Here is a 27,634-nt window from a genome sequence, read left to right as displayed (position 1 = left end):
TCCTTTGCAGATCATTTACATGGGCTGGGTGGATGAGAAAGAGCAAGACCTGGTTCAGGACCGAATGTACACACCAAAGTTCCTGGCTTTGAGAGGTTCATCTCTTTTTAAATTCTCAGCACCACCGGTAAGCACTTACACTTGACATCTAAATGTTATTCTGTTTACCACAGTTTACTTTTTATTCAAACTGTTGAAGTAGAGACATCTAGTACTTAAGCTTTTCACTTAAATGAAGGCATTACTGTACACAAATCTACCAGCCAGTCTTAAAGTCCAAGATTTGTCAGTGGTGGCCCTTTGCTGTTTAGGCTGGATCCAAAACTACTTCAAAAACAATAAGAGCTTTTGTTTACCTCATTACTCAGTTATACCCACCCGTATCACTTTTTCATCATTGTAACATCATTATATCTCAGTAACAGTATTGTATAATTTTATATATTTTTATTCACTAGTGAGAGTTGCAAATTTATTTGCTTATTAAAACTCAAATGTTTAGCACTGTTCTGTATTTGTGCAATCTTTGCTGTCGCCATTGTTGCTTTTTTCTCCATTCTGTAAAGACTTTGGGAAATCCATTAATCTATTAATTCAGGATTGGCTAAAAGCATGTAACTTGATGATTTCATGTCTTCTGCACTCAGGCTCTATTTAATCAAATCTAATCTCTATACACAATCAGCAATTACCTTAGAAAAAGACACCACCCACAACTCGGCAACATATTTGGAGCATAACATCAATAATGTTGGAAGTTTCAGATTAAACCAAAGCTTTTGATGCCATTTAGAGATCTGTTGGGTTTTGTGACCTCATTGCTTCCTCTAAAATGGCTCAAAACTGAACAAATTTGCAAATGTATTACCTTGTTCTTCAAAAGGTATGCGTTCAATTTGGTATGCATTCAATTTAATTTCAAAGTGGGTGAGACATCAAAGATCACCAGCAAGCCATTTTCCTGAAGATTGTGAGAAAGATCAAAAGATGCCTTGCTAGAATATAAGACTCGCCCACTTAAGAGTATCAAGGTAAATATTTGCAGCAATTCACAGTTCTTATTATGAGGCCCCTGGGCAAAAGAGAATGGCAGAGGCAGGAGGGGAGACTCAGAGTATTAGGGTGCTTTCACATTTACCTTGGTTCAGACCTTGTGACCTTTTTTCATTTTGGGCCAAACCAAAAAAGCAGGTGTGAAAGGTACCTTGGGCCACAGTTTGGAGCAATTAAAGGAAGTTGAGGATATTTTCAGCCATTAAACAATAGAAGAAGAAAAAAGAACCATGAGAGAAATGAAAATGAGCCATGGTGTCACACAGAGGTAGGGGGAGACAAAATCTTTAATTGTAATTCAGTTCAAAAGAGAACAGTCGAAACTTGACAAAGATGCTGAAACTTCTACCTTTTTTTCTGAGAGGATGAGAGAATATTTTTTCTCCATTTAAACAGAAAAGGCTAGAATTGCCAAATTGACGTCATGCAAAGTTCTTTAGTGTGTTCACTAAATTGCAATGTGAAACCAAAACTAACTGGATCAGATGTATACAATGTAAAAAAACATGAACCTTAGTTCAGACCTTCAGAGTTTATGGAAAGACCATCAAGACTTGACACCTACTGAGTAAAAAACAAAAAGGCCAAATTAGTAGGTAGAGACATAGTGCAGTTTTGCACCATCAGTGGCATTCCTAAAAGTTAATTGATAAAGTGAAGAATTGATCTGGTCAGAAATAAACTTTGTTTCAATGTTTCAAGAAACAAGTTTTCAAGAAGCTTCTTCACTTTATATTTGCTTCTTTTAGGTTAGTGAGGACATCCTCAGCATTACTCACTCAGTGAGAAACACTGCTCTGGCCCTTTATTTATCCCTTAGGCTGGACAGTGGGTGTAAAAAAACTTATGACCTCATTTCTAGAAATGGAGCTGTGTAGTGATTTTTTTTTTTTGTTGAAAGTTCAGGAGGGCTATGCGGACCATTGAAGTGATAAAGGCTAGACCTCATCACCCTACACATTTAGTGTTCTCTGTTCCAATACACTTCATCCAACAAATGAGCAAATTAATAAGCCTTTTCTGAATTGAGATCTGGATTGACAACTATGAATATAACTAAGACTAAGAGAGTATTTCAACATGTTTTAGGTAACTACTTGGGACTGGACCAGAGCTGAACAAAGCTTTACTGTCTACGAGATCATGTGCAAGATTCTCAAGGTAACACCACAGATAAAACCAGACATGTATAAAAATAATCAGTTAGAAACTTATTACAAAAGTCTTATTCAGCACTTCTTATATTTATTGTTGTTGTAGTACATTTTTCACCTTGGTTGATGTTTTTACTCTTTTTTTCCATAATGTTCCTCATAGTGCGGTCCGTTTGTATCTGGACAGCGTCATCTTATTTTTGGCTTTAAGCTCCAGTACAATGGATTTGTAATTTGAAATGAACAAACTTTTATGAGGTTAAAGAAAAGAATGTAGCATTAATTTGACTGTATTTACACCTGTTTTGGGTGAGCTGAATAGGAATCACAGAAGAACTCCCAGAAAACCCTAATGAATATACAGTGCACATGATTCCTATGGCCTAAAGCTCCCATGAATTACAAGCGTAACACAAGAAGTTGCAAACCTCTAAATATAAAAGCTTGGTTAAAGTTTTGCTTGAAAAATAAAGGAATTGCACATGATCCAAATTATACCACTTCATGTGTTAAAAAGGAGGCATGACATATACACCTAAAATATACCACAGTGTTCTTGACTGGACACATTAATAATCCAACCTGAACCCCACTGAGAATGCATTTTACCTACTGAAGAATTGAAGGCAAAAAAAGACCACAAAAAAATCAAACATGACTGCTTTACAGTCCTTGCACAGCATCACCAGAGAAGTATCTAGTGATTTCTCTGAGTCACAAACTTTAGTGGGTCACTGAGGATTACAGTCAAGTACTAAACAAGACATATATTTAAGATGTGTTGTTTTGTTCAGTTACTTATTCCTGAGTTCCTGAAATCAGGTCACTACATATAAAATGAGTGTGATTCCTGTATGTATTTTTATATGCTAATGAGATATAACTGTAAAGTTTGGTGGAAAGGTTTTGGGTAGTCCTTTTGAGGTGATTTGCAGTTATATAATTTTTATTTTAATTGACTTATTTTGGCTTTGAAAACATTGAGAATAAAAACATCAGCAGTATTTTGTTCATGCATTTCAGGATGGGGACCTGTTGGACAAGAGGAGGCAGTGTTTCAGCCTGCAGACGGACACAGGTGAAGATGTGGTGTTCAGTGTGGAGCTGGAGAGTGAGCTTCTGCTCTGGGAGAAGGCCTTCCAGATGGCCACCTTCTTTGAGGTGGAGAGAATACAGGTAGCCACATGCCTCTGAGCTATAGCCTTGCACTTCTTGCAGCAGGAACACAAAACAGACAAATACAGCCCAGCATACTGCAGAGGGAAAAAAACAGCAGCACCTGGCAGGCAATGCTGGCACAGTCCAGAGTGGAGTAGGCTTAAGAGTGATGCTCGTGGTGCCAGCAACAGTTTTATGTCCTCCTGCAGTTATTATTTACATGTGCTCACTCTAGAAATTGCCTACTGCTTTGTATACTGTGAAAATACCTGCCTGTGTAGTTTTGGATGTGTATTTCTGGAATTAATTTCAAAATATACTTGTATCAACATTTCATATAAAATGTAATTATTTTTTATATATTATATATATTTATATATAATATATATAGTTTTATGGAATCACAGATAAAGACTAGCCTTAGACTAAATTGCATTGTCACTGGGAGCTGTCCTTTGAAAGTCCTCTAGATCTACAACCTAGAAATCCTTTTATCTAGAAACTAACTCAAAGTTTGAAGCTCATAATCAGACATTATCAGAGCTGGCATTTATGTGACATGCAGAATAATTAATACTACAGCTATCAGCCCTACCATTCACAAGGCCCTATCATGTATGTGTTTCCCATATAACACTGTTAAGGTCTTCAAGTAAATCACATAACCACAGAGGCATGATGTGGGATCTACCTTCTATCTTGCCAGCCTAACTGACATATTTGATTCTGTGGTGAAACTGTGCTGAATCCAGATGTAATTGTGAAACTGGGACTTGCAGAGATTAGCAATGTGTTTATCAGTTGATCCATTTGACATGCTCCAGTCAGTGATGATACTGAAGTTGTCAGTAGCAACAGGACCAAAAAAAACATATAATGTATGTTCTATGCTATTAAAAAAGCATTTAGTATGCCAGAGACACACAATCCAGTTCAACAAAATAAATTCAGCAACAAAGTTAACGCTGCCTGCAGCCAAAAATGTGTTTGTTTATTTTGGTCCCCTAACAATGATGTACAACACTTACCGTTCTAATTAAACACTTCAGAGACTGGGGAAGGAGTTGTGCTTTTGCCAGTGGGCTTCTGCTCCGCTTAACATTGCCAAGTGTCTCGTTTTTCAGTGTAAAACATACGCGTGTATCATGGAGAGTCATCTCATGGGACTCACCATAGACTTCAGCATGGGCTTTGTCTGCTTCGATGCTGCATCAAAGGTGAGTCAATTGTGAACATATACTTGATTTTAATAGTCTTTCTTTATCTGATTGCCTGCTCCTACCAAAGTCAAATGGAATCTAATTTAACTGTATAAATGTAAACTGATTTCTGTAGGAGCTAACACTCGTGAGTGTTCCCTGCAGGTGTAGGTGATAATATAACACCAGAGCATAATTGCAGACTTACTATCACTGTACAACATGCCACTATACATTGTCCTTTTAGAGCTAAACTTGAACATTTTGTGTAACTAACATAATTTTCCTACAGGTATATGGAATTGAAAGTGTTAATCCATTCAATAGCATTTGTGGAGGTATAGGTTACAATTCTTATCAAGTATGTGACAAATCACATGCTCCCATAGAATGAATGTTAAGGATATCGCCCCCTCTAGGCAGTACTGTGGCGGTACAAGTTCTCCCAGCTCAAAGGATCCTCAGATGACGGCAAGAGCAAAATCAAGTTTCTCTTCCAAAACCAAGACACAAAACTTATTGAGGCAAAGGTAACTGCACATCACCTGATGTTCTATTTAAGAGGATAATCTGTCTTGGAAAATGAACACTGCCCATATTTCAGTGCAGTTCAAACAGACAGGAATTAAATTTGAAACTGCCATGGATTAATGAGACCACTTGAGAAATTAGGTTCTTATGTTTTATCTGTGGGGGATGTTCTTTGAAATTAAACTTATATGCTCATTATATATATATATATATATATATATATATATATATATATATATATATATATGTATATATCCCAAAATATAAGCTTAGTTAACTGCCCAAACTGTTCATGGCTGAATCTGCAGGGTAAATTGTTCCTTTTATAAATAGCAGAGGGCTGAAGCAGCATGGGTAAGTTGAATTATTCAAGTATTTGAATAATTTTAGCCATTTTTATGTGCTGTTATTTTTAAGATTCTTTCATGTTTTTAATGTTTATGTTTTTATGTTTTATGTTTATATTCAAGTATTGACATGACTTGAAGGGGGTTGTTAATGATAGAAATGTCCATTTTGTTTTATATTGTTTAATTTTTCTTTGCAGGAACTGGAATTCTCCAATCTTTTTGCAGTGCTCCACTGCATCCATGCTTTTTTCGCTGCCAAAGTGGCATGTCTGGATCCTATGTTTGTGGGCAGTCAGAATGCTGCCACGGCCAATGCAGTTGGCACGCTGACCTCTGTTACCTCTATGACACAGGCTTCCAAGTTAAAATATTCAAGTTGACAGACTCTCGCTGTCCCTCCTCTCTTGTTCCACTCCACGACAGGACAGTTTTCTGCCGACCCAACCAGAGAGGTGCCCAAGATTGCCTGATTCAAACAGAACCTCTAAACTCAGCCTGTGAAGATAACTGAAGAGCCTTGAACTCTACCCTTTTGGTCATCATGAGAGAATTCTAGCCTGCTTGCATTGGTACAATATCATATTTTGAATATGGATTTTTATCATACAGCATATGGGTTGCAGGAGCCTTCAGGATGCTCAGCTGTGTCATGGATATGAAACGATTCGAACATTGATTAGTTCTTTCCCTTTTTATATTGCATAAATTGCAGTATGTATGTTTATATTCTATTAATGTTAGTATTTTCTAACAGTGCTTTGAATCCTTTCTTAAATCAGATTAATCAGATTGAGAGGGATGTATTACATAACTGCCATGGAGTATTATTGGCCCAGGTCAAGGTGTGAGGTAATGGATATCAAATAAGATTGAAAGATACCCTGCCCTCCACAGTTCTTGCCCCCTTGGTAAAAATGAGGGGAAAAAATGTTCATCTTACAATATGAAAGAAACATAACATGAAAATATTCAAGTCAACATTCCAGTCAAGACGGCCATCAAATTTAAGTTATTCATATTTCCAAAAAATTTTCAAAAAAGGAAATGACACACAAGCCTCCAGCAGAACTGTTAGATCCCCAAGACTTGTCATCTTCAGATCTGAATAAATCCACAGATGTTGCTGGAAATAACATCAGACCAAAGCAATGATAAACTCTTTGAAACATCTGTAACTATCATTCAGACATGGTGGGGGATCAGCACATGTTTTGGCATGTATAGCAACTGGAGGTGCAGTCATATGAACATGAAACACAGTTTCTAATTCTCATCACTGACATTCATATCACAGTTCATATAGTCATGTCAGATCATTTATGAACAATGGTATCTATCTCCTCTGGAATTGTGGCTCACATACTGCTATGCTATGTCTTGTTTCTTAAGGAATTGTAATTTTCCACTATTATGTTGTTTTCATTCATTAGAATAACCAGATTATTCATTATTATTGCTGATTCATCAAGCAGGGGTAAATTTAGTGAAATGGGACCCCCTGGATGTACATTTTTAAATGATTTGAGGCTCTGGGTTCCTGATTTGCACAACTGTCTATACTTCAAAAAAATCTTGCTATGTGTAGCAAGTGTGTATAAGTCTAGTTAGATAGATCTAATATTTCTCATTTTGAGATGGATGCAAGAATGTGAAAATGTAAAAATTTTTACATAGGAAAATAAATGTGAAATCGTCCTACTATATTGTAAGATAACTTTATCTGCCAGTGTAGTGAGATAACTGGTACAGAGTAACATTGTAAAGAATTATGAGTTAATGAAAGTGCTTTTTTCCAGGAAGTAATGTGATTTTGAGAGAAGTAATTAGGAACTTGTAGCAGATTACTATTTTGAGTAATTGACCAACACTGAAGCTATCTATATCATTTTAAAGCTAACATGATGTGCAGTCTCCTGAGGCTGTGCAGCACTCTGTTCTGACTGAAAAAGCTTTAGAGCTTTTTTTTTAGAGTGTAGCGGCAAACGTTTTGTTTTTCTTTTAGCTTTTACCTTATGTACTTGGATGGCTCACATCCAAGGGCCTTCTCTCCATTTTGTAGATCATTACCTAATTGCCTTGTTCATACCAGCCTGTCTTTATTTATCATGTAACAATATGGAATAGTCTATTATAACCCTGACTGGGGAGGGACTGTATAGAAATGACTGAAAATAATCACTACAATAGCAGCAATTAAAAAAAAAAAATAAATAAAAAAAATTATTTATATATATATATTATATATATATATATATATATATATATATATATATATATTATATATATATATATATATATATATATAAAAATGTAAATGGGTATATGCTTCAGGTAATAGTATATCTAATCTGTAAATTCATGGGGTCTTAGGTGACTGCTTACCTTTGCCTAATGCAGAGACCACTCCTGTCATCTAGAAGGTAGATTCTTGATGAGCACCTCTCCATGTAAATATATCCTGATCTCTCCTCTTTCTCAAAGAGGTTCATGTCAGGGGACTGGAATCCAAGGTCCAGCCATGACCAAGTGCTATGGATCTGAAGTCTGAGTCCATGGTGCTATATTTTCTAACAGAGCCTTTGGAGAAAAAAATAGCCCTTCATCATCATCATCATCATCATCATCACAGATCCACCACCATACTTCACAGTGGAGACTTTTCTACATGAACTTGACTGTTCTTAGTCCAAAGCCCAAAAGCTCCATTTTTGGTTCATCTGACCATTAAATTCAGTTAACAAACAAGTCTCAGTAATGTGTTACAAACTCCAGCCACTTTTAATTGTGATTTGACAGCAGGAGCTTTCTTCTAGCAAGTTTCCAAACAGTTTACTGGCAAAGAGGCGATGTTTGATCATTGTTGTGAAGACTTGGTGACACCAGGATGCAGTCATTGGGGCAAAATACACATTGTCTTTGAGATGGATTCATCGCAGCTTCATTTGTTTTAAACTTCTTAATTACTGCCCTAATTGTAAAGGTGTGTCCCTCTTTATTAATGTATTCTGTGAGGAACATTTTAGTGAATGAGTGTTTAGCCTGCTTGTCACTTTTATCAATTTATTGAACTGATGCATGTTCTTCCATTGAATGATTTTAGCTCACAAAAAGTTATATTTTTCTCATATTTTCAAAGTTGAACTGATACTTTTCTCATTTTTACCAATGGGTCTCTGGTGGTTTCTGGTGGGCACTGTAGTTAGTGAATTGTACATGTAGTTACTTAATAAGACTAGGTCTCAGAAAGTAAACTAGTTCAGTGAGAGATGAGTTATTAAGCCTTACCTTTTTAAAACTACATTTATTTCTGGTCCCATCTTGTTATTTTCTTCAGTTTGTCTGCCTTTAAACTTACCAATAGAAGAGGCAGACAGTAAAATGCCTGGCCTTTTTAATTCAACATTTTTAATATGGAGGATATTTGTACCAAAATGAAATGGCAAGATTAGAGAATGCAAAGCCATGATGTGGATGATGTACAAATGTACTCGCGTATTGTTCATTTTGCTAATATTGATGAGGTACGAGTACAGAAATGACTACTGTATGCTGTTGAGGCTTCAGGTTTGAACTGTGAGGAAATCTGGGACTGTTTCCCAAGAAAAATGTCTGTACCATCCTTCTAATGTGCTGCTTCTAAAGCTTTGTCAGCGATCTGTAAAAGTGAGTGCAGTCTTATTCTTACAGCTGTTACCCTTTAATTTTCTTGCCCATTACCTTAATACAGAACAAGCAGAGTATTGTGACCCAGTGTACAAAAAGAAAATTTTATAGTAATGCTCTGTAAATAATAGATCTCATTATGATGCTGTCATTTCAAGCATGCTAGTATCAGAAGACGGAAAGCGGAATTTACAACAAGCAAAGGAAGTATGTAGCACCGTGACCCAAAATGTTCAATCTCAGCAGCTGTGCAACCCCAGATGTGTTTTTCTTTGTTTTTGGTTTTACTACATTCAGCAGGCAGGCTTCTCATTGTATATGCGTGATTAAAAAAACAGTATGACCAACTGTAGCATAGAATGAGACTAGTGGCTTTCTTTCTTTTACCCTTACTTTGATCATTTTCCCCCTGATTGTATTTTACTACTGTGGATTACTATTCATTTGTCTAATAAGGTGCTCAGAAAACAACACATTTTCAATAGACTCTCCATTTAAGTGCAGTTTAGTCCAGTAACGTACCTGAAATAAATGAATTATTTAAAATGTCTGAATATGTTGGAGTACCCACTTAACTGTTAGATGATGAAGTTGCTGTCTTAGTTTTGGGCATATAGGAGATTGCAAAAGCAGAAATTAGGTTTGCAATAAATTTCACCCTTTTGAAGTGCTATAGCACTTTGAGACTAATTCCACAGTCAGTGCCCTGGTTTAAAGTGTGTTAAAGACTATGCAAAAAAAAAAAAAGCGTTTCTTGATGGCATTTATTCTGTATGAGGGAAGACGACGCGACCCTGGATTAGCTCCAATATTCTATGACATAGAGGTTGAAAAAGTATTCTTTTATTTTTGGCAACCGCTGCTGGTTTTAATAAAGATGTATAGTATACTTACTAAAATAAAGGTTTTATAACGTATGGTCTACCTGTTGTTAATGGCTTTGCTTTGAGAAAAATCACTTTTTTAAAGCCATGTCAGACGTATTACATTTGTAATTGTAATATTACTTTATTTAAGATTATAGAACTATAACAAGTAAATAAATATTACATTTGGTGAGCATTATATGTACTTGACAGATGTCCATTCGGGCACAGGGTCAGGTCTGCGCTTGCTCTGAAAGGATCAAATATTTTTGCCACAATATTAACCTTTTATTTTTAACTGGTTTGCAATTGTTTTAAGAATTGAATGTAGGCTACATAATAAGCATAGAAAAATCATCAGAGTTCTGGGAATATGTTTAATGAAAAAAACGCTTGTGAACAGAGCATCAAATTACAAAGTGGTGCACCTCAAAATTCACACACACAGACTTAACGAGTTTGTGAGAGAGCATGTCCATTTGAAATGCTGACAGGAATGTTGAAGCTCCCCAGATTAAAAAAAAAGTGCAAAGGAGTTTTTTTTACCTTGAGACCCATAATCTGTGATTCCTATAGTAAAGTTATCAGAGAAAATCAGAATTCTGCCACTATGATAAATTAGCCTGACTGTAAAGTGAATTCAGAGATGTGTAGAGGGAAACTAAGTAAACTCAACAGAGACAAGTATACAAACCCATTTAAAATATTTTCTTGAATTGTTTCCTGCAAAAAAAATTTAAAAATTCTGATCTCTTTTTCCTATGGAAAGCTTTTACTTCTTTTCCTCAAAACCACCAGGTCATGCCTCAGCTACCTATGAAATGGATGAAATTTCTTTAGGATTTAAACTATTGGTTTTTCATGGAACACTGCTTTACTAACTGTGGCTACGTTTAGGCAGCAGGACAAATCTGATTTCTTTTCAAAAGTGTGCAGCCTTCCTAAACAAATACCGCAACATATAGATTCTAAAGTGCTAGACTGAATAGAACAGATAATGTTGGCAAGATAAGTGCATAAGAGTTTTATTTGGAAAACCAGACAAAAATGGACATAAACCTCTTTTTTTAATGAACATTACAGTCTGCTGCCTAAATGTGCACTCTGAGAAACTTGGTTATGAGGTGGGCTATGGTGAAGGCTGTCAAGGCTGCACTTCAAGCCACTCCTTTAAGATAGTAACATCAACAGTCTGAATGCAAGAACTAATAATCTGGGATAGTACAAGTGTGCAGTACTGCAGTAAAATCCTAAAAAGCTGGTTACAAATACTCTGCAACCAAACCTTAGCCAAAAATAAACCCCTTGTGAGAAGCCCAAGAAAATGTGCTTGCTGAGTTCCATAAACTTAAAGGATCATTTCAATAAAAAGCATCCAATTTAAGGAAGTTGATATAACAGACATCATGAAAAGGCATTTTTTGGCAAGTAGGTCTAGAATATAGAATATACATTCTATAGCCAGAATATACATTCTATAATGGGGTTCAGTGGGAAAGAACAGTGCTGAGACAGTGGTTTCTGAAAAGTGTTGATCCAGTAGAAACTCTGCTTTCAGATTTACAAAATGCATGAAATCAAATGAAGAGTTTTCTCTAAATTTCAAGTTCAGGCTATTCATTTAAAGTATTCTGGCCTGAACAGTTAGTGCTGTGTTTTTGGGGACAGATTTTCTTTTCTGTGTCCTACATTAATGACATGATTTTTAGCATTTTTGACAGTTGCTCAATCTAGTGCAATCAACAGGTTTTTCAAGTCAATGTCAAAATAATAATGCATCTAAAATGTATTCATGAAAACCAGAAACTGACAGGTATGATAAACTGTAAACCCTAACAAAGCCTCTGCCTATATGTACATTATATTCTATATGAACGGCATATGTATCCACACTAGGTGCCTTTCTGGTGAGGAGCAAACGAAGAACACAACTGAAGCAAACACTTATGGATATTAGTAGATCAAGCTTTTACAAATTCCAGCACGTTTAAAACCCGACACAAGTTGTACAATTCTGTACATTTTACCAGCAGGTAATAGTCCTATACCCTGAAAAAGATTTATCCCTGTGTAAAAGATTGGTTATGGGCCAGGGGCCCCACAGCTATACACATCATGTTCAAATCAGTAATATATTTGTGCTTTTAGGAAAAACAGGCAATGCTTTACTTTGACAAGTTAACCATGAGAATTTTTAGACATTAATATGTTCCTCAGAAGGCAAGGAGAGGTGGATGCAGTGCTTGGTCTGCCTGTGGTGATCTATCTACACACTCCTTAGTATCTCCATCTGTCAATAAGTACAGGATATACTGAATGTGATTTTGTTCCGTGCTCCTGAAATGGTAAAGAACATGAACACCCTCAATTTAAGAATTAAGAAATTACAAACTGAAAGTGCTAAATGAGTTAGGAGTATACAGTTTTCACGTTAAAAGAAATTCTTCAGCTCAAAGATCTCCATCTGGTTTCACATGGTGCCCAGTTACACTCCATACCTACCATCAATAATATTTTCTAAATACGTTCAAAGGAAAAGACTGTGTTTACTGCACTCTGTCAAACACTACACAGACACTCATGACCTTCCACTTTATGCCACAAGCAAGCATCAGTGTTTTCAGAAAATCCTAACACAGGAATTCTATTAAGCTACAGCAAAACTAGCTTATTAAACACATAGCCAGAGGCTCAGATGAAGCAAAATGGATGTTTTTCGACACAGATTAAGTGTGGTGGACTAAAAAGGAGCTCATCATAGATAAATCTCCATAACAAGCCAAAGACTAAACTTAATCTAAGAAAGAGGCTGGCAATCTTCAAGCTCTGCACATTTTTGTGTTTTCCTTACTCTACAACAGCTGATCCAGTGCACAACACAAATGTTCTAGATTATGGAAATCCAAAAATGTGCTAAAACTGAGACCCTATTCTAAGATTAGCCCAACAAATGTTATAAGTTTGAAAACAACTTGAGGACTCCCCTTAAGAAAGTTTGCAAATCCATAAAGCCAGCTTCTTCACTGACCTCACAGCCAGTTTGAGCTTTCAGACAAAACAGGGCTTCACCAAACAGGTCCAGGCCGATTAACAAGCCTCACAAAAAGAAGAAACAAACACAAGCTTAGATTCCCATAAGGCAACAGTCATCTCTAACCAATTACATATGTGTAGTGATGAGGAAAATGAACTATGGACTACTACAAATCTGACTCATTTGATCAATGACAAGACTGCGCAATATAAGCCTGTGAATCATAGGGGGAAAAAAACCATCAAGATTCTGGTACAATATCGAAAAAATATCTTAGCAAATTTAGCAAACTCTGAGTATAAACATAGCGAACTAGAAACTTCTGAATGTTCTGGAGAGCCCCCACAGATCCTCAGTGCTCAAAGGATTCCTAAATCAGATTCAGTAACAGGATTATGAATCATTAGAACAGTATATAATAAACCATACAGGTTCCAGATTCAGACTTACCATCCTGAAAAAAATCAAATTATGCTACAATCAAAGAAATTAACAGGACGAACAAAATTGCCCTAAAAGAGAACCACCATGAAAATCCACTCATCCATAGGCAGAATGCCTGGTCGTTTGACTATTTCTCACGGTAATACAACAGATACACCTTCAGCGGCTCTGGCAGAGGCAGGTTTAGAATTTTGTCTCTCAGCAAGTTAACCTGAGGCTCCTCTGGCTTCAACGGCTCCACAGTGTCTTTGTCCTGCTCTTCCTCTTTACTTTCCTTCTCAATCCGCTCATCTTCCTCGCTCTCCATGGGCTCTGGAATCAGCTGGTTCCCCACAAAGACGTATGTGTTTATGCGGGGAGGGCGGCATCGCCGGCGTTTACGTTTCTGAGGCACTCTCTGCACTGGGCCTTTGGACAGTGCTTCCTCGTTGACCAGGTTGCGCACCGTGCGGCGAATATAGATGCGGGCGATGTCCTGTAGAGTCCTCACAGAAAACGGAGCTTTGCAACACACAGAAAAATATATTTAGACAAAATAAAAATAACGAACACTATCACAAGCAACGGACCTGGATATCAACTAAAATCCTCTCTTGTAGATTAATCCATTGTGCTATTTCAGCCAGTCTTGAGGTTTGTCCATGTCGTCCCTAGCATGACAATACTTGTGGGTCACTAATGTAGACCTACCTACTGAGGTAGACCTACAGTGCTGAGTGCTGGTTGAATATTTTTAGAATAATGGCTTACAAGTTAGCTTATACTTGATTACATCCTAGGTTTACATTTTCTTACATGTATGTAGATGAGAAGATTTTTGTCGACAGTTCAGGATCACTGCTAGCTTGCTCACAGAAATCTGTCAGTAGCAGATTCAGAGGTAACATGCTAATAGTGCGTGTGCGCACAAGATATAGCAGCGACTTACGCAGCACCACGGCATCAGGCTTGCTGCCGTCATTTCTGCTCTGCTGTACGAGAGGTGCAAAAGAAACCGCCAAGATGTTCTTACTCTCCCACGAGCTCTGACCGGTTCTGGTTATCTGAGTCAACTGCAACAGCAAAGCAAACAGCATTTAATAATATATAAATAAATGGCACAAAAACAGAAAAGAAATGTGCATCCATAAATATCAATTTCCATTAAACATTAATATCCAGATATAAAAATGTCTTAATTGAGAAATAAGTTATAATAGACAGATTTGACAGTTTTGCCAATTTATTACACAATAGCTAAAACTTCACTCAGTGAGACCAATTCCCAACACAATAGGCTTCATGTGATGGGGTGAAGTTTTGCATACACCTTCCACTGATTAGTATGAAGCGTCCTTATGCTCCATGTGCCAGGACAGACACTCGATTGGCTGATACGTAACATGGCAAAAGAAAAAAGAGTGGGTTTAACACTAGTTGAGTTTTTAATGACCCATGGCAACAGGCACCACAGCAGGACTCTGTACAATTATATGCACATCTGTCTCCGCAAAGTAAACACTGTTTAAACTAAAAGTCATGTCTTTTTTTTACTATTTCTATTACGTTTTAACAGCATCCATCCATGAGTGATCAAGAAGAAATGAAAAAACAACACAAAGTATTAATTTACTTGATCCTCGATTGGCATGACAAGAATTCCGCCAACTTTCAGCATGACCTTCATATAGTTCTCATGGTCTTTCTGAACTCCTGCTCCACAGTATATGCGATCATATTGATGGCTGTCTGACGAGATCTCCAGACAGTTCCCCACTACAAAACTGGGTTCGCAGAACTCAAACCTGAAATAGATCATAAATATCCAAAGTAACACATTATTTACATTGTCATTTGACATGACTGCATGTAAGTACACATATAATGGCACATGAGGCCTTCTGCAACATTTAAGATTTTCTGCTTACTTGTCAAAGCTGTCACTGTTTCTTATGAACTCCTCAAGTCTGTCTTTTGCATAGTCCACCACATCCTTGTGGAGCTCTACACCATGATTTACTCCAAAAGGACCTAGAAAAAAAATGATACTCTTCAGTCCATTAATAAGTATCTTATATTTATAGATGATTAGCACCAGAACTCATAATAGTGGTAAATAAAAGTAATAAGGAAAATTTGCTGTATTAACAGATGTAACTGTGATTGCTAACATTTTTCTTCAAAAAAAAAAAAATTCTCCAGTTTCCGTCAGGCAGGTGTGGGCTCTCATAGCCCCTCGACTCGGTGCCTGTATGTTGGGGTTTTCTCCGGTGGACGAGAGGGTAGCTTCCCTACGCCTTCAAGTTGGGGAACGGGTCCTGACTGTTGTCTGTGCTTATGCACCAAACAGCAGTTCAGAGTACCTAGCCTTGCTTGAAAGTGCTCCTCCTGGAGACTCTATTGTCCTACTGACAGTGAGACCTGGAGGGGTGTGATTGGGAGGAATGGCCTCTCTGATCTGTGCAAACCACAGTTTGTCCATCACGAACACCATGTTTGAACACAAGGATGTCCATAAGTGCACATGGCGCCAGGACACCCTAGGCCGCAGTTCAATGATTGACTTTGTAGTCATGTCATCGGACTTGCAGCCATGTGTTTTGGACACTCGGGTAAAGAGAGGAGCTGACCTGTCAACTGATCACCACCTGGTGGTGAGTTGGATCAGGTGGTGGGGGAAGATGCCGGTCAGACCAGGCAAACCCAAACGTATAGTGAGGGTTTGCTAGGAACGTCTGGCAGAAGAACCTGTCAGATTGAACTTCAACTCACACCTCCGTCAGAACTTTGACCAGATATCGGGGGAGGTGAGGGACATTGACTCAGAATGGGCCATGTTCTGCTCCTCCACTGTTGAAGCGGCTGACTGTAGCTGTGGCCACATGGTAGTTGGTGCCTGTCGGGGCGGTAATCCTCGAACCCGGTGGTGGACACCCCAGGTGAGAGATGCCGTCAAGCTGAAGAAGGAGTCCTACTGGGCATGGTTGGCCTGTGGGACACCAGACGCAGCTGGCAGGTATTGACGGGCCAAGCAATCTGCGGCTTCAGTCGTCGCCAAGGCAAAAACCCAGGTGTGGGAGGAGTTTGGTGAGGTCTTGGAAAGTGACCAAGTTGGCTCTGAAAAGATTCTGGCAAACCATCAGATGATTCAGAAGGGGGAAGCAGTGTGCCACTAGCACTGTATACAGTGGAAGTGGTGTGCTGCTGACTTCGACTGAAGGGGCGGCGGAAGGAATACTTTGAGGACCTTCTCAATCCCACTGACACGTTCTCCAGTGAGGAGGCAGAGTCTGGGAACACTGGACCAACTCTTCACCCTCTCCAGGATTCTGGAGGGTGCATGGGAGTTTGCCCAACCAATCCACACGTGTTTTGTGGATTTGGAGAAGGCATTCGACTGTGTTCCCCGGGGTATCCTGTGGGAGGTGCTTCGGGAGTACGGGGTACATGGCTCTTTGCTACGAGCCATCCAGGCCCTGTACAAACAAAGCAGGAATTTGGTTCGCATGGCCGACAGTAAGTCAGACTCGTTCCCAGTGAGAGTTGGACTCCGACAGGGCTGCCCTTTGTCACCGATTCTATTCATAATTTTTATGGATAAAATTTCTAGGCGCAGTCCAGGGGATGGAGGGTGTCCGGTTTGGTGACCTCAAGGTCACATCGCTGCTGTTTGCGGATGATGTGGTCCTATTGGGGACATCAGGTCGTGAACTTCAGCTTTCCCTGGATTGGTTTGCAGCCGAGTGTGAAGCGGCCGGAATGAGAATCAGTACCTCCAAATCCGAGACCATGGTTCTCAGGTGGAAAAGATTGTAGAGCTCTCGCTGGGTTGGGGATAAGCTCCGTAGGGTGTCTGGACTCTCCCTTAGAGATAGGGTGAGAAGTTCGGTCATCCAGGAGGGACTCTGAGTAGAGCTGCTGCTTCTCCATGTCGAGAGGAGTCAGCTGAGGTGGTTCGGGCATCTGGTTAGGATGCCTCCTGGATGCCTCCCTCGGGAGGTGTCACAGGCAGGTCCACTTGGGAGGAGACCCCAGGGAAGACCCAGGACACGCTGGCGTGATTATATTGCCCAGCTGGCCTGGGAGCGCCTTGGAATCCCCCCTGGAGAGCTAGTGGAAGTGGTTGGGGAAAGAGAGGTCTGGGCCTCATTCCCCGAACCCCGGAAAAGCGGAAGTTAATGGATGGATGGATGGACATGATTTGTTTACATCTATGGTTGCACAAGATCATACTGAACCTAAAACAGGGTGCAGTTCTATGCCCCATAAAAGCCCAAGGGAAGTCATTTGGGTGGGGATACCCCAATTCAGCTGTTCTGCTCAATTCTACCCACCATCCACACTTACTACCAGCGCAAAGTGGTTGAAGGCAAACACAAGTTTCCTCTAAGTCAAGCGAAGTCAGCCACCTCATCTTTTGAAACTGCCACCAACACAATGTCTCTGGACAGCTGAATGTGTTTGGAGGACAGCGCTAACTACCAGTTCTGTTCTGAGTGAGAACTTATTTTTCATGTCTTGCAAAGGTTAGTGTCATGCTAAAAATCAACCTATTACTAGGGGTGGGTGATATCACAGAAATGTACTTTCATGATGCACAATAAGTAATAGGATACTTAATTTTTCCAAGGTTTGATAGATTGGAACCTGCTAAAAAGAAACTGTAGTGTCACATTTAAAACATACTATGATCACAAGGATTTTTATTCAGTATTTTACATACTGTAATGCACTAAACCAAATAAACAGGAATAATTACGCTCTTTTTGTAATGAAACATGTCACTGCAACGTAATTACTCATGATTTTCATGATCCACTCAGAAGAATATATTGTGGTGTAATTTAATAACTGTATTGGTAAAACAATGTCTAACATCATATTGCCCACCCAACCAAAGTTGGGACGTTGTGTAAAACATAAATAAAAACAGAATACGATGATTTGCGAATCCTTTTCAACCTATATTCAATTGAACACACTACAAAGACAAAATATTTAAATGTTCAAACGGATACATTTTATTGTTTTTTGCAAATATTCGCTCATTTTGAATTTGATGCCTGCAACACGTTCCAAAGAAGTTGGGACGGGGGCAACAAAAGACTGGGAAAGTTGAGGAATGCTCAAAAAACACGTTTGGAACATTCCACAGGTGAACAGGTTAAGAAAACAGGTGAGTGTCATGACTGGGTATAAAGGGAGCATCCCTGAAAGGCTCAGTCGTTCACAAGCAAGGATGGGGCGAGGTTCACCACTTTGTGAACAACTGCGTGAGCAAATAGTCCAACAGTTTAAGAACAACGTTTCTCAACATGCAATTGCAAGGAATTTAGGGATTTCATCTACACTCCATAATATCATCAAAAGATTTAGAGAATCTGGAGAAATCGCTGCAAGTAAGCGGCAAGGCAGAAAACCAACATTGAATGCCCGTGACCTTCGATCCCTCAGACGGCACTGCTGTTACCACATGGGCTCAGAAACACTTCAGAAAACCACTGTCAGTGAACACAGTTCGTCGCTCCATCTATAAGTGCAAGTTAAAACTCTGCCATGCAAAGCGAAAGCCATATATCAACAACACCCAGAAACACAGCTGGCTTCACTGGGCCCGAGCTCATCTGAGATGGACTGACGCAAAGTGGAAGTGTCCTGTGGTCTGACGAGTCCACATTTCAAATTGTTTTTGGAAATCATGGATGTCGTGTCCTCCGGGCCAATGAGGAAAAGGACTGTGTGGATTTTTATCAGCGCAAAGTTCAAAAGCCAGCATCTCTGATGTTATGGGGGGTGTGTTGGTGCCCATGGCATGGGTAACTTGCACATCTGTGAAGACACCATTAATGCTGAAAGGTACATACAGGTTTTGGAGCAACATATACTGCCATCCAAGCAATGTCTTTTTCAGGGACATCTCTGCTTATTTCAGCAAGACAATGCCAAGCCACATTCTGCACATGTTACAACAGCATGGCTTCATAGTAAATGAGTGCGGGTACTAGACTGGCCTGCCTGCAGTCCAGACCTGTCTCCCATTGAAAATGTGTGGCACATTATAAAGCGCAAAATACATCAATGGAGACCCCGGACTGTTGAGCAACTGAAGTTGTACATGAAGCAAGAATGGAAAAGAATTCCATCTACAAAGCTTCAGCATTTAGTGTCCTCAGTTTCCAAACGCTTATTGAGTGTTGTTAAAAGAAAAGGTGGTAAACATGCCCCTGTCCCAACTTCTTTGAAATGTGTTGCAGGCATCAAATTCAAAATGAGTGAATATTTGCAAAAAATAATAAAGTTTATCCGTTTGAACATTAAATATTTTGTCTTTGTAGTGTATTCAATTGATTATAGGTTGAAAAGGATTTGCAAATCATCATATTCTATTTTTATTAATATTTATGCCACGTCCCAGCTTCATTGGAATTGGGGTTGTACAACAGAATTGGAAATTGACTGACTGGGTTTGCTCAGTGTGTTACAACAAAAAAAAAACTATTTCAAAACAATTTACTTTTACTTAAAACAACAAAAAAAAAGGGTTCAACATTCTCACCAATGATCAGGCCCACCATTGTGCTTAAGTATCCCGTGCCACTGCCCAGATTGAGAAAAGACAGTCCTTGCTGGAGGTTCAATGCTTCCATTACCTCTGAATAGATGCATGGGGCTGAGAGGTGAATATTGCCATGCTTCCATGCTAAGTCTTTGTAGGCATTGTCCCTGTAGCCCTCTAAATAGTAATCACCACGGTCTATAGCCCTAAAAGCTTGTTCGACCTTGTCTGTACGAATATACTGAGCCTCCTTCAGGTTGTCAATCAAATCATCATTGTCCTCCCCTGCACTCACTGCTCCACCCATGGTCCCCTCCTCTCCAAGAGAAAAGAGAGAGAAAAAAAGAAAAAAGTAGAACAAGAGGAGGTGAAACACTTCCACAGGCCCAACTCTTCTTCACATTGAAGAGGAAAGGGTTCTTTCTTTGGGCAGATGAAAGACAGGATGATTCAGGCTTTCCAATCACCTCAGATCATCATCACATGTCTGCAGAAAGATGAAAAAAAAACAGCACACAGGTTTAGATCATCTCATATCCAAAATAAATACTCCACAATAGCTGCTATGCATTAACAGACTAGAGAACTGTGTGTGTGTGTGTGTGTTCTAAAGTATGAATGCTTCTTCAGCTGAGCTGAAGGTTATAACCACCAGTACGCCACCTGTTAAATAAAATGTTTAGCTGTGCACCATCCAGCTTCTGAACATATAATCACAAACTACCTCAAAAAAGTATGTGTTTATTTAAAAACAGCAGTTCAGGCGTTCACTTAACACTGGCAAATGTCCCATGTACAAACAATGTGACCTCACTCTTTTTGGCAAATCCCAAATAGGATTAAATCAAACTAGAGGCTTGTGGGCACGCAACTAATGTACTGCAGAGAGATACAAAAATACCTATTAAATCTGACATAAAACAGCTGCAGCCTGTTTTTATGTTAGATTCTTGGCTGAAGCAGACCCTCACTCTGCAATGACCCCCTTAATTTAATATGATCTAAGCTATAGGCCTGTGGTGGATAATGCATTGTGCTTCCAGGGTGTTTTGAACGTATTTTTTAAAAACTAGATTTCTTTTCTAAACTCCCACCAGCATGGAGGGTGTCACAGCAATCTTTGTCCTACTTTCTGATCGCTTTTGCCTGAAATGCTACCCTTTGGGATTTCTGCAGTAACGAGAAAATAGGTCAAGCCTTTTTTTTCCCAAGGTTTTCTACTAGACTTGACCATGACCCTGTAGGGCATCCCTCTGTCTCCAGCCAGTACTTTCTACAGTAAATACAGCACAGGCAATGCTTCACTTTTACTTTAGCAAAATAAATTGAACAAACAAGAGCCTGCAAAAGTTACATACAATTTTAAACTCTCTCTAACCCTCACATACTAGTAACCAGAACTGTGAAATAGAACCAGTGCATTAATAAACAGCTACACATGTGCCACTTTATGTCGTATAGTTTCTAAAGCCACTGTTGCCCTGTTGACTGGAGCCCTCAAAGGAAAGCATGGCGAATTCTTAAAACATTACAAATGACTGTGTAGACCAGCTCATGAAGCTGAATTTCTTGTTTAATCAGTTAACTTTAAGCTAAGTTCGATCTAACCCTGGACTTTCTTTGTCTCATAACGGTGAGGCAACTTACACTGCAGGCCTAACCTACAGGCAGGTAAACTTTGGGATGTTTGGTCATAAACAGCTTCACAAGTTGTGCACTGTGAGAGATTGTAGTGCTCTTGAAATCACTGTGGTATTCCATTTTATACTTCAAACACTAAGAGAAAAATGGCCAACATACTCAATAGTGCCCTAAAATGCAAGTAGATTTTGGATTACAGTCATAGATGAAAATATAAAGAGTGATATAAATGATTAGCAGTATAGCAGTAACAGTGCTACTTTTTACTATATACAAATTATAGAAAATACTTTACCTTCAACATATTTGTGTAATATTTTTACTCCTTATTTACTTATGTTTCACATGACTGGCTGTTCATCAAAAAACATTATGCGCATGGAGTCATGGGATAATTCCCTGTTTTACAGATCCTACGCTGCAACTTTCTTTCTGGATTGTTGTTAGCGGTCTGATCATTTTAGTCCCATCTGGATATACATCTCCATTGTTTTCTAGGCAGATCTTACCTCATGTTGGAAAATAATTCTTTGACTATTGCTACTTGCCAAATTTAGTGCACCAGCAAGCAAGCAAAGTTTATTTATATAGCGCTTTTTACAAGTGTTGTCACAAAGCAGCTTTACAGAACAATCAGTATGACAGAAAAAAAAAGAAAAGAGAAAATCCGGGTCCAAGCCCCCATGAGCAAGCCAGTGGTGACAGTGGCAAGGAAAAACTCCCTATTATTAAACACTTACAGAATTGCGAAAAGGTAAATGATGTGAAGCCTCTCAACCATACTTTGTCCGGGTGGTACACTTTTTCCATCCTCTTAACACTGAGACAGCATCAGCAAGAGGAGAAAGAAAATAATGCCAGAGAAGCAAGGTCTCACAGGCTCATTAAAGAGGTGATTATAAAGGCACTAAATGTAGAAAGCATTCATTTATACTCACCATATCATCAATCTTTAGTTTTTTTATGATCTAGTTATTGTGTGCCTGTTCATAGACCGTAAAGGGTAAATGCTATTATACAAGAATGTAACTGTAACTGCATTTGATAGGTTTTGTAAGCTAAATTTTGTCAGGAATCATATCTAAGTTGAACATGCTTAAATAGATCAGATCCTGGAGACCTCACACTGCTTTTTTTTAGTCTCCATGCTTTGGCACACATGCTTCAACTCATCAGATAAATTAGCAAGCCTTAATGGACTGAGTCAGGTGTGTCAGAGCAGAGAGCACTGTGAGGGTTCTCACGAAAGGCATGGAGAACCACTGGTGCAAGCCAAGCTATACAACAAAAAGATGTAAAACATGATTCATCTCTAACCTTCACACATGAATGTTCTGTGTTATTCTTGGCAGCAGGGGTTGTGGAACTAGAAGACCAACTATTCACATTTATTGTTATATTGCAGGTCTTTGTGAGACCTACTGGACATAAAGCTGAGCACCTAAAGCAGTTGATCCATCATTAATATGATTAGGGTGCTGGTTGCATAATCACACCATTGTCACACACCACTAATGCTTTACCAGAACAACCTTGCTCATACAGTCTCTCTGTCTGTCCTGCCCATTTTTCCTACATTGTCTGTGGGGTTAATTGTGACCAGTCACTGTAACTTTCATAGGATGTCTTTGATTTAGGAGAGGCTGCATCAGAGACAAGGATTACTACGTAGCAGGGTATAGTAACAGTAAAAGTAACACTAAAAGTAACAATAGAATAAAAAATTAAATAAACACCAGTATGTGTTGATATGTGCGTTTTGTTTTTAAGCCTCTCCTCAACGAAGTCCAGTATTTATAGTTTGGCTAATAAGGACTTCATTACATTACGTCAGGTGTGCTCCTGAAGTAATTTAACAAATCCATACAAGGGCAGGGGTGCAACAAGAAGTCAAGAACTTAAGCCGCATTCTTCCGAATGTATTTAAACAACTTGTAACTGTAAAGAAGCCAAGATAAACAGTTAAAGTAGTGTCTAAGACTTCTGCACAGTGCCGTAGTTCTTATTCAAGGACCAAAAGGAACGGGAAACGGAAACGTCCTGTCAACAGCTATTAGTTACTATACAATTAGAACACACAATCCTGTGCCATTTGTAAACTCTTTAACAGTCACAACAAATGCTGCAAGTCCCACTGTCTTTTTTTTAAGGTTTTAGTTCAACCTGGCAAATAAATGTTAATCTAATGGAGTCAAACTTATCATGCTGAATAAAAATGACATATGAAGGGAATGTTTATCTCCACATCTAGCTACTCAGTTTACTAAACGATTGTGAGATTCACTGCAGAAACAAAGGGCATCCAGTTTTCATAATACACATTTAGTCAATTACAATTTAGGATGTTGACAATCCTTTTTTTTCTATTCTTAATTCTAGTTGAGAAACACTGCAAAAAAACTTTTAAAATCTTAATTTTTATCCTTCTATTTCAGCATTTAAGATTTCTGACTCAACTCTAGAAAGCAGAGATGAAAACACAGCAAGAATAAAAACAGTCTGACACATTTGGTTTGGAGTAACTTTCTACAGATTTTACAATTTCCATTTGTTTGGAAAAAACAAATCTGCAGCTGACTGGGGGGTGCATCTGTAGAGCAGCCTTGTTGCTGTGCCAAGCAAATTATTGTTTGTTTCTTTCTTTTATATTGTCAAAAGTCAAAATGAAATACAAATGTGCTGTTACATTGAAAAGTGTAGTATTATATATACTTTTATAATAATTATGTAATTAAGAATATTTAAATAAATGTAAATCTTGATTTTTGACATTTTACACATTAAAATACACACACATATACATATACGTATACACACACACACACACACACACACACACACACACTTTCTAAACCGCTCATCCTTCTGGGTCGAGGGGGGAGCTGGATCCTAACCCAGCAATTATTGGGCGTAGTTAAAATACTAACTGAATTAAATGATGCGGTCATAAAAACTGCCCAGCCCTAGTCTTAATCATGTCCATTTAGGGTAAATCTTTTCCTAAATATCCATACAGTGGACTGTACTTATTAAATCAATGGTAGAAAATATGCTGTCCTGTGTTCACTTAGAAAAACAAACCCAGTATGGTGCATCAGCTGCATCAGGCCAGAAGAAGGTAGTAACTAGTTACATTTACTCAATATCATGTACTTATGTATCATTTTGATAAATTTGTGCTTTTTAAGTCATTTTTAAATTAGATTTCTTCCGCTTCACTGCAGTTCATTTATAAAGGATCAATGTTTTACTGATCATCTTGTGTAAATTCACAGAGGACAATAATAGTTTTTTGACTTGACGCCTTTATATATTTATTTACTCTAGCTGTTTTTGACAGCTAAATTTACTAATCTACTGGAGTCATTATTTCATTGCCATAAAACACTTCTCCTTGAGTGTGGTTTTAGGTTACTCTGGGTGAGAGGTCACTGAGGCAGTTCTCTGAACTCAATGGCCAGTGTAACAGGTTCCATAGCTGAGTAGGGGTACGTCTGCAATAACATGCGAACTGAAACCACATACACATCAACAACATATGCCTCAATCTTACAGTAGACATGTGTCAGACAGCACTCAGCCTTTCCTGAAGTGCAAGCTTCATCCCAGAATTTGCAAAGCAGATCTTGTAAAACAGGTTTGTTTTCATAGTCGTCTGATTTAAAATGAGAAACAAAATTAATTTACAGCTGCAATGAAAATAGGTGCTAGCCCTTAGTTAAACTTCACAGTCTGTTGCTGAGAAAATACAAATGCTGCAGTAAGTGAAATTAATACAAATTATACAGCTTATTGATGTCAGAGGCATAGGCATAATCAGAGATCACAATCTTAGCATATCATACTCAGAAAGTTATATAATTTCTAATAACCAGAAATTCATTATTCTGGATATTATAATGAACTTAGTAACGACAAATCTTACTCAAAATTTATAACGGACTCCTTTTTCCTTGGGGCTAATGGGCACTCGCCTAAAGGATCTCAATACTATTACGTAGGCATTAAAGCAGGCCACATCGGACCCATCCGCACTGCTATGAGATCTACCTCGAGAGTCCTCGCAGTCTTACAACAGTTTTCAAGCTGCGGAACCCCCACCACATCCGCACTGCGCTGAAGACTGAGAAGCAGTACCTAAATGAGCTAACTAGCTACATCGTTTCCATCTCAGTTTGTATATAGAGGGCACCCAGCACACCAAACGGTTTTTCTTTATCCTTCATGAGACGTCTTCCCGTCATAATAACTGTCTTGATATTAGCTACCTGTAATCCAAAGAGTCCCAACAATAACAATAAATGCGCATTAGGTGGCTGGATAAATGTTATTCTCAGTCTTTTCTGAGGATACCTAAACATTTAAAACGGCCTGCTGATTCTTATAACACATATCTGACATTAGTGCTTTTGCAAGTTTACACTTTGTTACCGCAGACACAAATGCAGTCGTTGTGAGCAACGTCAACAACAAAAACATGGCACACAGTGCGACTGCGGGCATCTATTTCGCTCGACAGCTAAATGTTTAACAGCACATTTCGCATCTAGTTTAGATCTATTATGTAATACTCATTGTGTTATTTCAGTAATGTAGCCTCGGTTGTTTCATTTAGCGTCGGTTAACATCTACCTTAATGTTCATTTTAGCTTGTTCGGCTATCCTAGCTAGCTAGCTAACTTTATCGCCTGAGTTAGCCAGCTAACGTTAGTCGGGTAACGTTACTTCTCCATTACTTGAGCAATCAAGCAGACGTACTTTCACAAAACAACTGGCTAGGAAGGCTAGAGCGCCGAATTAGAAATCAGTGATCTCAGAAAAACGTCAGTCAAATATGTTTATTATGTGTCGCCTGGCTGAACAAAACCTCCAGCCGTGTCAAATATCCCAAACACCTAAAACGCTAAAAGCTTCTTTCAGACAATAGGTGTCTAAGTAAGCAGCTAACCAGCTAGCTACCGTAAGCTAACCAGCTAGCTAGCTACAAACAACAGAACCCACTCGATAAAGCTGGACGAAGCAGCAAGTTGAAAGAGAAACAGATGTTGGCATCAAATAGGCATGTTCACTGACCTTTTTCCCATTAATAAACGCCAGTCGCTGTTTTCAAGACTGAAAGGTGATAGAATTGTCAGTTAGAAAAGCCCCGTGGCTACTTTAAGCGGGTCTCTGCGACCAGCGTTGTGTTTTTCTCCAGCAGAAACAGCTGAGAGGATGTAAACACACATCACGTGGTCCTTAACAAACCGGCCTACAAGGCTGCGTTTTCGCGGGTCTACTGGGATAGCACTCAGCATTTTAACTAGAAAAAACTCTGGCTGTCTCAGCTTTTTACTAATAATATTAGGGACAGTAATTAGAGCAGTTTGCAGTTTTATAACTTTCAAAAGGTCCGCCCTCAGGAACACATGAGAATGGATATCAGTGCCACTTGTCTTCGAAAGTTTCACTTAAGTGTCTTTTTTTAACCGAACGGAGGAGAATGTGACTAGATGGATTATTTCATTCAAAACTACCACTCTCCCCGTTACTGAGGTCAAACCTTGTAATATCAGTTTGTTTAGCAGTACATTAAATGACTTCTGTGTGACTATTGCAAATATTTCATAAAGTCCAGTTTTCTCTGTCTGTTTTGTTTGCTTGGGTGGACGTTGTGCTTGACTCACCATAAAGAGACAGAAAACAATAAACCTGTGTCGAATAAACACTTTTTTCAACTTGAAGGCTTAATGATGTCACTTCCTCTTCACAGTGAAATTTAATGTGGCCTCACGTTACTTATTACTAGCTAAATACGTTGGTGTGACGAGGCAGAATGCAAATCTCAATGACCTAGCAAACATATTTTTCTTACAATTATTTTAATATTGAAATAATGTTTTGTGTTAATATGATGTTAATCTGGTGTTAATTAAACGTTTATTTTTTTGTATTTTAGATTCAACTTTAATGGCTGTCTATATGGGCATGTAAAATCCGGTATTCTTAATAATATTATCAGATTTT

At 38.6% G+C, this 27,634-nt stretch overlaps 2 protein-coding genes across 4 annotated transcripts in view; one reads left to right on the top strand and one right to left on the bottom strand.

Annotated features, from left to right (window-relative positions):
- The window catches only part of sntg1 (syntrophin, gamma 1), a 42,262-nt gene extending 34,611 nt beyond the window's left edge, over window positions 1–7,651 (top strand). For all 3 annotated transcript variants that reach the window (XM_037537299.1, XM_017723296.2, XM_037537300.1), the window contains 6 exons: window positions 11–127; window positions 2,143–2,214; window positions 3,231–3,383; window positions 4,490–4,582; window positions 4,984–5,094; window positions 5,643–7,651. In XM_037537299.1, coding sequence (XP_037393196.1) covers window positions 11–127; window positions 2,143–2,214; window positions 3,231–3,383; window positions 4,490–4,582; window positions 4,984–5,094; window positions 5,643–5,825 — 729 coding nt within the window. In that variant the 3' untranslated portion in view covers window positions 5,826–7,651. The remainder of the gene's footprint in view (window positions 1–10; window positions 128–2,142; window positions 2,215–3,230; window positions 3,384–4,489; window positions 4,583–4,983; window positions 5,095–5,642) is intronic.
- A 2,680-nt stretch (window positions 7,652–10,331) lies between these two features.
- Window positions 10,332–26,846, bottom strand: pcmtd1 (protein-L-isoaspartate (D-aspartate) O-methyltransferase domain containing 1). The gene is made up of 6 exons (XM_017723291.1): window positions 26,702–26,846; window positions 19,988–20,474; window positions 15,360–15,462; window positions 15,065–15,236; window positions 14,381–14,504; window positions 10,332–13,953 (listed from the first exon to the last, which is right to left on the bottom strand). Exons 2-6 carry the CDS (start codon window positions 20,292–20,294, stop codon window positions 13,580–13,582), a joined length of 1,080 nt encoding a protein of 359 aa, XP_017578780.1. The 5' UTR covers window positions 20,295–20,474; window positions 26,702–26,846; the 3' UTR covers window positions 10,332–13,579.
- Between the last annotated feature and the right edge of the window lie 788 nt (window positions 26,847–27,634).

Source organism: Pygocentrus nattereri, chromosome 3, assembly GCF_015220715.1.
Source record: "Pygocentrus nattereri isolate fPygNat1 chromosome 3, fPygNat1.pri, whole genome shotgun sequence".
In the NCBI taxonomy this organism is placed as follows: Eukaryota; Metazoa; Chordata; class Actinopteri; order Characiformes; family Serrasalmidae; genus Pygocentrus; species Pygocentrus nattereri.
Note: the sequence above shows the minus strand (reverse complement) of the source record. Positions and strands in the feature narration are given on the sequence as shown.

Bases quoted from the DNA above. Each gene is read 5' to 3' on its own strand.
- pcmtd1 (XM_017723291.1), bottom strand. From the start codon at position 20,294: ATGGGTGGAGCAGTGAGTGCAGGGGAGGACAATGATGATTTGATTGAC. The intron at 14,505-15,064 runs GTAAATTAATAC...TTGCTGTTGCAG, and splicing joins TCATGCCAATCGAGGATCAA to TTGACTCAGATAACCAGAAC. The intron at 13,954-14,380 runs GTAAGTCGCTGC...TGTGTTGCAAAG, and splicing joins GCCTGATGCCGTGGTGCTGC to CTCCGTTTTCTGTGAGGACT.